The sequence below is a fragment of the Notothenia coriiceps genome, unplaced genomic scaffold (assembly GCF_000735185.1).
Source record: "Notothenia coriiceps isolate Sejong01 unplaced genomic scaffold, NC01 NC01_scaffold00019001, whole genome shotgun sequence".
Lineage (NCBI taxonomy): Eukaryota > Metazoa > Chordata > Actinopteri > Perciformes > Nototheniidae > Notothenia > Notothenia coriiceps.
Genome location: NW_011351702.1, coordinates 1,697,109 through 1,705,832, shown reverse-complemented (window position 1 = coordinate 1,705,832; position 8,724 = coordinate 1,697,109). Strand labels below are relative to the sequence as shown.

At 38.8% G+C, this 8,724-nt stretch overlaps 1 protein-coding gene across 1 annotated transcript in view; it reads right to left on the bottom strand.

Annotated features, from left to right (window-relative positions):
- Positions 1-8,724, bottom strand: part of LOC104951740 (integrator complex subunit 6-like) — a 20,709-nt gene that overhangs the window by 10,299 nt on the left and 1,686 nt on the right. The window contains exons 3-4 of the mRNA XM_010778471.1: positions 8,563-8,712; positions 1,201-1,290 (exon numbers count right to left, since the gene is read on the bottom strand). Coding sequence (XP_010776773.1) covers positions 1,201-1,290; positions 8,563-8,712 — 240 coding nt within the window. The remainder of the gene's footprint in view (positions 1-1,200; positions 1,291-8,562; positions 8,713-8,724) is intronic.

Sequence of the window (8,724 nt, the reverse complement as noted above, 5' to 3'; positions counted from 1 at the left end):
ATGGTGGGGTCTGTAACCACTGCCAGTCTGTATGGTGGGGTCTGTAACCACTGCCAGTCTGTATGGTGGGGTCTGTAACCACTGCCAGTCTGAATGGTGGGGTCTGTAACCACTGCCAGTCTGTATGGTGGGGTCTGTAACCACTGCCAGTCTGAATGGTGGGGTCTGTAACCACTGCCAGTCTGAATGGTGGGGTCTGTAACCACTGCCAGTCTGAATGGTGGGGTCTGTAACCACTGCCAGTCTGAATGGTGGGGTCTGTAACCACTGCCAGTCTGAATGGTGGGGTCTGTAACCACTGCCAGTCTGTATGGTGGGGTCTGTAACCACTGCAAGATGTTTATTTCTGGGAAAGGCGGCAACACATCCAACCTCTCAAAACATTTGCTACCGTCACATAAAATCAGAGTGCAGGAATGTAGTCTTCAAGCTCGTGTTTTCAAACGTGTTTTTCATTGTTTGTTCAGTACTAAAAGGTCGAAGTCCTACAATTAATTGTAATATAAAATAAAAAAAAAAAATAAAAATAAACATTGATTGATAATATTCATTTGACATGTTAACTATATCATAAAGCGCTTCAATTTTTCCCTTATGCAACATGAAAGTATCACGATATGTATCGGTCGAGTATCGGTATCGTAAAAAAGTCAAGGATATGCATCCCTACATGTCTCCATGCATTAATGTTCAAAAAGCTCTTTATTGTTCTCATACTGCCTGTGCTGCAGCACCTCTTTTCACCCTCTGTCTGAAACCAGAGCCCAGTCTGCTCTGATTGGTTAGCTGGCCGGCTCTGCTCTGATTGGTCAACCGCTAAGAGATGTCCCGCCCCTTAGCCTATCACGTACAATGTGTTGGAGCAGAGCCAATAGGAGTGCAAGTGTTACATAGTGATGTCATTAACTATTAACCTAAATAACACACACTGTTGTAAAGGGAGAACCCCAAAACGCACAATTGGGCCTCTTTAACCTTAATTGTTTTGGTTGAGTCGATTCATGTTACTGCGAGGGGGTTGATATGAAATAGTCCGAATAGCATTGATTTATAGGGGTGATTTATACATTAGCTATAACTTATAAGTTGTTCTGTGAATGTAATGTTAGCCTCCACAAAGACATGGAGGGTTTGATCAAGAAATGGATGCTTGTGTTAATTAAACATTGCTGTGTGATCAGACTCCAGATGTTTGCTGACCTCGTCTTGGACTCCTCCGCCGCTCGTCAACTTGTTTCCGTCGGTGATGGCGATAATGATGGCAGGTTCGAGGAAAAAAGGATTCCTTCCCTGCGGAGACAAAAAAAAAAAAGAGACATTCACAATTGATTTAACTACTAAACCACATCAAGGTTCAAGGCTTTTATTGGTCATGCATACATAGCTACAGTCGAGGGTGTAACTTTGGTTTGAGAAGTGGGGGGGACACAAAACAGGGGGTCCTGCGCAATTAAACATTTTCCCGATTTAATCTAAGAGATTTATGGATACAGCTCTCAACTCTCATGAAACAGAACTGTATATATTTCAATAATCAAAAAACCATTAGAATATGCACACAACCAATAACACATATTTGATCAACTCCTCTCTCCCATCTTACCTAGTCTGCATTCTTTCTTTTTAGTAATGTATATTTTAATAATCACTCCCCTTTTAAACTGTGTTTTAGATTTTTTTACTGACCTATAGTAAACATTGGGATGATTTCTTAACTTATTTTTTACAACTAGGCCTATATTTAATAGATGGAGATATTTGTTTACATGTATGACCATTCCCTTTGAGACCCACTGAGATCACTTAGACTAAAGTTTACAATCTAATCGCTCAGCGAGTCCTTTACCTCACTGAGCTGACGTTATCCCTCTCCTTATTGTTGAAACAGCTTCTAATCTCCGTTAGCTCCGAGCTAGCACCAGATGCTAACAACAACCCCCGTAACTCTCTCTCTCTCTCTCTCTGTGTCTGTCTGTCTGTCTCTCTCTGTGTCTCTCTCTCTCTCTCACTAAATGCGCTCGTGCCACACACACACACACACACACACACAGACGCTCCTCTGTGACGATGACCGCTTGCGTAAAAAAAAAAATACACATTTGAAAAGTGGGGGGGACACAAACGGGATTTTGAAAAGTGGGGGGGACACAAACGGGATTTTGAAAAGTGGGGGGGGCATGTCCCCCCTATCCCCAGTGGAAATTACGCCCATGGCTACAGTGTAGTTATGACAATTAAAATCTTAGGCCACAGGCTCCTCCAGCAGTGCAACACAATAAAACAGCAAGTTAATACAAAAAGAAAAATAGTAAAAAAGTGAAATAGTGGAATAAGAGTCTAATATAATCAGAAAAAGAGTTCCTATTAGCACTTGTATTTATACAGTATTTATAGCATTTGTAAGGCATGAATGAGCGCAGATAGCGTATAATTATATAACTTACAGGGGAGCTATTTAAAGTGAGCGGCTGGGTGAAATAGAGAACTTTAGCTCAAGGGAATTATGAGCAGAAATAGTACCGTCTTCAGTACAGAGTCATTTCACGTATTAGTGTTCCCTTTATTCCTCCTCTAATGGCCGAGTATATTACCTGAGGATCTGTGTGAGGCATGTCACAATATTTAACGACACTCATAGGATAAAGGTCATATCAAAGTGGAGCAGCTCTGCATTTATCAACTGTGTGATTGCTTAAGGTAAGTTAGATTCCGGATGTAATGCTGCTTCGAAGCCTAATCAAGACCTACAAACCAAAACGTATTTTTTTATTCTCATAATGTAATTTACATTTCTTTATTAGTTCTCATTCCCTTTTCTATGTTACACGTGCATTACTAATATACCTTTATAAACACTTTATATTCATTCCTCTGGTGTGGTTTTTTTCGTCTTGTAATTTTTTAGCACAACAATATCCTTCAGGATTAACAAGGCGCTATTTTATTTTAACATACGTGGTAAGTGGAGCTCCATTCATCTGTAGCTGCCTTCATATAGTTGTGTGTATATATATATATATAGTGAGCTGAAGCTAACTCCACCTAAAACAGCAGTTAGCCGCTAACACATCCCCCTGGTGGAGAGCCATTCAATCCTGATCATCACCCACGCTGACATCTCCACTCATATCTCCTCACTTGCCTCCTTTCCTTTCCTTTCCTCTCCTCTCCTCTCCTCTCCTCTCCTCTCCTCTCCGGATGAAACTGATCAGTGTCAGGGTTAGCTCAGCTCTCCTCTCTCATCTCCTCTCTCCTTTCCTTTTCTCTCCTTCCCTTCTCTCTGGATGAAACTGATCAGTGTCAGGGTTAGCTCGGCTCTCCTCTCTCATCTCCTCTCTCATCTCCTCTCTCCTTTCCTTTTCTCTCCTTCCCTTCTCTCTGGATGAAACTGATCAGTGTCAGGGTTAGCTCAGCTCTCCTCTCTCATCTCCTCTCTCCTTTCCTTTTCTCTCCTTCCCTTCTCTCCGGATGAAACTGATCAGTGTCAGGATTAGCTCCGCCTCCTCCTTCGTCCTCCCTGGGGAGAGTCCTCTCAGATGCCTGGCAACCTGCAGGGCCCTTTGTTAGCGAGGAGAGACGCACTCCAGGGAAATGTTAACTCCCCTTTGTCTCCTCCCTCTCTAGCTCTCTGCAACACTGAACGTCTTAGAGCACTTACCTACAGAGGGGTAGGGTAACTAAGTATATTAACTTGAGTACTGTAACATCTTTAGGTACTTGTTCCAAAAATGTTTATTTCAGTGGTGGAAGAAGTACTCTTCTTATATGTCCTGTATTCAAAATCTTGACCAAGAATTTGCATCACAATATTCCTAAAGTTCAGAAAGTCCAATTTCTCGCAGTAGAATAAATGTACTTCAACTGTTACATTTGATGCTACTCATAGTCCTTTTACTTTCCTACAATTATCTTATAGCTGTGGCCACTTTGCAGATTCATATTACTTATACAAAATGTAAATGAACTAATAAGTTATGACACATAAGTATAAGTAAAATAAAGAATTAGAAATGAACTAGTCGTTTAATTAAAATAAGCTTCACCAGCTGCAACATCAAAGAGATGTATTAACAATATTCAATAAGTAAGTCATTCGTACTGTAACCCTATACTTGAAGTATATTTCCATGCTTATACGTTTGTAGTTTGACTTAAGTTAGATTTTTAATGACTTTAACTTGTAACAGTATTTATTTTCTACACTCAGTGGTATGAGTACTTTCACTTAGGTCAAATATCTTCTCTCGTCCCAGCCCATAATATGAACTGAGTTGACTTTTCTATATGAATTAAATTAGTAAAGGTAGTTATTATATGGGGCACTTTAAACACAAAGTCAGTCATGCACTTTGATTCAAAGCTGTTCAAGTAAATGGAGAAAGAAAAGCCCATCAGAGGAAGTGTGTAGTCCTCAGAGCGCTGATGAAACCTCTGAAAGTTTCCACTGATCAAAGAAGAGAGCCGGCAGCCTCTCCGTGTAAACTTGAGTCACTTTTACATCGTGCGGGTTCAAAGGAAATTTGGTTTATCACTTACATCCGCACCTCATGTCCTGCTTTAAACTCTAATCCATCACCCTCAACAGTAGACCACACCATCTGCTCATAAAGTAAACTAATTGAAAAACCCTATCAAGAAATCTAAAACAGAAAGTACCCCACAAGTGTTGGCATGCAGCCATGTAGCATTAAAGCAATTAATCATTATCACTGAAAATGAAGTGTTGATTTCTATTATATTATTGAAAACTGAATAAATGTGGGTTTTGTTGGCCGGAAAATAAGAAATATTAAGATGATCATCACGTTTGGACACTGTGATGCCATTATTTCATTATTGTTGATTATCATAAAGACTTAAAAAAGACAGATTCTTCGATAATAGAAATGTCTTTTCGATTCCGACCTCGAGTAATACAGTAATTATCATGTGCTTGCCTCTCTTAAATATATCTTTTGTCTGCACTTCCCCTTTGCTGTAACATTGTACATTTCCCCGCTGTGGGGTGAATAAAAGACTTCTGATTACACAAGCTATTTTAAAAAGGACATAATAAGCTTAATACAATAGTTGCTGGTCACTACAAAATCGGCAATGATGTCAAGGATAGAGGGAAAGAACGCCATGCTCGCTGAAACTGAATTTCAGTTTTTGAAAAAAAGAGGACCACATGAGAGGTCATTCAATTATATCAAAACTGTTGGATCCACCGGTCATTAGAGGTGAGCGCTGACCGCTGCAGGACACCGTAACCTTGACCTCAGCATGAGCGGTTTGTGTTCACAGGCCGAATGGCTTCTGATAGCTTGACATCTACATTAGACTTCCCTGCTAGTGTCTGACAGACAGTGTGCATGCTGTACGTGTGCATTACCTTAAATGGACAATCAGGAAACGCTGGTTAAGCATTTAGTATTCCTCTTCAGACTCACTTCAACATGCTGACATACAGTCAGACTGGGTATAGGAAAGAGGGTTTATAGTGTATGGAGAAGTGAATTTGTATACAATACATTTTGCAGCAGCTTGCTGGACTACATTCATATGCATAGTGGTTTAAATAGTTCACTTTGTTGTTGTTTTTGCAGTAGTGTAGTATTGTCATTTTATATTTTCATTGCTTCTCTCCTATTATTGAACCAATGTAATGGCTTTATCAAGTAACATATGTATGGCCATTGTTTACAGCAATGTCCAAGAAGTACACACTTCTAAAGAAACTGCAATTTTGAGACCGTTTTAGTTTAAGATTGTGTAATTCAGTTATTACTGAACATTTTTTTATTTAATATATTTTCTTTTTAATATTTGGTTTATGTATGACATGTGAACAAGTGGCCATATATTTTTTTAATGACTTAATTGTGCCACGGTTCCTTTTTTGAATTATATTTCTGTGTCAAATGTACTTAATTTTATCGTATCGAGTAGCTAGAACTACTATTTCTAAAAAGGTGATAGTCAACCAAAGTAGATTTTTAGGGTAGCTTTTCTATATTGCAATTTCTTCCAGTGTGTTTCAATTTGTAGCTTCTTTTCGAAGTTGACATTAACAATGACTATTCCATCAGAAAATGGCGCCTATAATTTCCAGTCGTTGGACAGAAGAGAAGAAGGGTGATGCGAAACATCTCCTGCAAGCTGTTTCCTGTTGCTTTCTATTGAGTTTAAAGTGGAATAAATCCTGTCTTGTCCTTTTTTGTGATGGAGAGGCGAAGTCCCTCCCTTTCCTCCATGGGACCTTATTTCGGATAAGGTATGTATTGAAGTCAATGGAGAGAGAAAGATTATCTTTCGATCCCGTTTGAATTGTGCCACGAATTACACATATGATGTTTGTCAATTTAAAAGATAATTTTGCAAGTCAAAACAAAAAAAATGTGTCGTGAAACTGTGAAGTAACACTTTTGTTTGTGTGAAACCGCTCAATGAACTACATCTCCCATCTCGCACCACACACCAAGACGGCCGTCACGTTGGCACATTTCACTTCTTTCTTTCAGAATGAGGCGGAAAGTATTAAAAGAGGTGAAAATCACTCCAAGTCTGGGCATGTTGAGAGCTGTACATACACACAAGGGGAGTTAGTCGGTTCCTAAGAGCCAGCATGCGGGACCGGGATTCTGGGATTTGTAGTCTTTCTAGTTGCGTATTTTCCATAGTCTTATATTTCAACAGTTTTATGATAAACTGTGACTTTTTTGACATGGAAATTATTTTTTAAGATTGAGAAACACCATATGTGTAATTCGTGGCACAATTCATACGGGATTGAAAGATAATCTTTCTCTCCCCATTGACTTCAATACATACTTTTTCCGAAATAAGGTCCCATGGGTCGGAAGCAGATGGGTGTGACTTCGCCACTCTATAGACGAAATATAAGAAAGAAGTCACCTGTAGAAGATCAGTCATTAGGCTCAAACTGTAAACATAATTGCTCCATATTTACCAATCATGCTCTCTCGCTCTCTCTCTCTCTCACGCAGCTTTACTTTCAACATCGTCCTCTAAACTGGAGGTTTGACAACAGAGATTTAAGCTGCTGATGTTGTTAGCACCGTTTGGAGCTGGGCCAGTAATATTGAATTAGTTACAGACTCAACAAATATTCATTTTCCATAGGCAGTCCCAATTAAATGTAAGTGGATGTCGGCTTCCAGCTGGGAATCAGACCAACTGTGTCGTTCAGCTGCGGCAGAGACTTGTTTCTGATTCACAAATCAAAAATGAGAAGTGCAACACGATGGAAATAACATCTATGGCGTCAAGTAAAGAGTGCATTGTTGTCATTGTAAAAAAATATCCTGTTGTTTGCCGTTGACTTGAAAAGAAACAGCCTAGGTGAAAAATGTAAAGCTCATCAGTACATTTAAGTAAAATGCCTTTTACACAAAAAGCTTAGGAACTTTAGGAATTTAAACATAAATCAAGTTGTGGCCAGTAAAAAAAAAAAAAACTTTCTTTAGGTCTACAATGCATAATTAATGCATTATAGACCTAAACATCTATAATATATTTTCAATAATAATTAAAACTCTAACATTAACTTCACCTTTCTGAAGGTTTTATTTTTCAGTTTTGTTTAAAACCCTTGCTGATTCACCTTGTTGTCATGTCAGAAGCTGTACCCCAACTGTGAGGCATTTCAAATATTTACTCCAGCCCATGTGTTTCCATGAGGGTAGACTTAAACTTAAGTATCACTTCTCAAAACAATGCAATAGACTTAAACATAAACTCCTTTTTGACTGTAAGGTTGTTATAACACCTCTCTGAAACAGAGTTAACTAATTTGATTATAAATACTTCTAAAAAAGTAGAATTTAAAGCAGATCTGTTGTTCCCAATTGCCGTGTTGATTAACCTGTCCGGTATTTTCTCAATTCATCTATAAAATGTAAGAAAATATTGAAAAATGTTCATCCAAGTTCCTCAATGTCCAAGGTCAGGTCTTCAAATGTCTTGTTTGTCAGTTCAAAACCCAAAAATATTCAGTTTGATATTATAATAAATATCAGTGTAAAGGTATTTAAAAAGGCTGAAAACTGCATTTTGTGTGTGTGAAAAAGTACTTATTACAGATTACCAAAAAAGTTACTGGTGTGAGCTCTATGTGTTTGACAGAATTAGTATTAGCTTGTAAAATAACAACTTGAGAACATCTGTGCAGCCTTTAACTGTCAATCCCTTTAAAGCTGTAAGAGAACTTTTGATTTTAAATACATATTGCACTTCCAGGGTTGCTCACAACTAATCCTTCCATCTAAAAATATAAGCATCAAGCTTTTGAAGTAGTAGAGTACCGTGGCACTGTGTAACACAAACTAAGATCAATCAATAACAGCTGCTGAGGTGATAAATAAGTCTTGTCATTTCTTTGTTTCAGTTATGTTTGTGTCATGAGCACATGACTGAAAGTGTGTGGGGTCACAGTATGCAGGTAGTTGATGCTTGTAAGACTGGGGATAGGGGAGTAGGGGGTCTGTGGCAGGGGGCATAGTGTCATAATTAATATTATTTTAACCTTGGCTTCCTGTCTGCCTATTCAGTGCTACATACCTGTCCATAGTTGTCTATCCCAGTCACTAATCTATTGAGATTGAGTAAATCAAAAGCGGTCCTCAATGACTGGCCAATAGCTGTGAGTCCGGCTGCTTGCAGATTCCTCAACTCTGTCATGAAGGTGGCATGGCTCTCTTTCCATCCAGCCTTAAAGAAAAT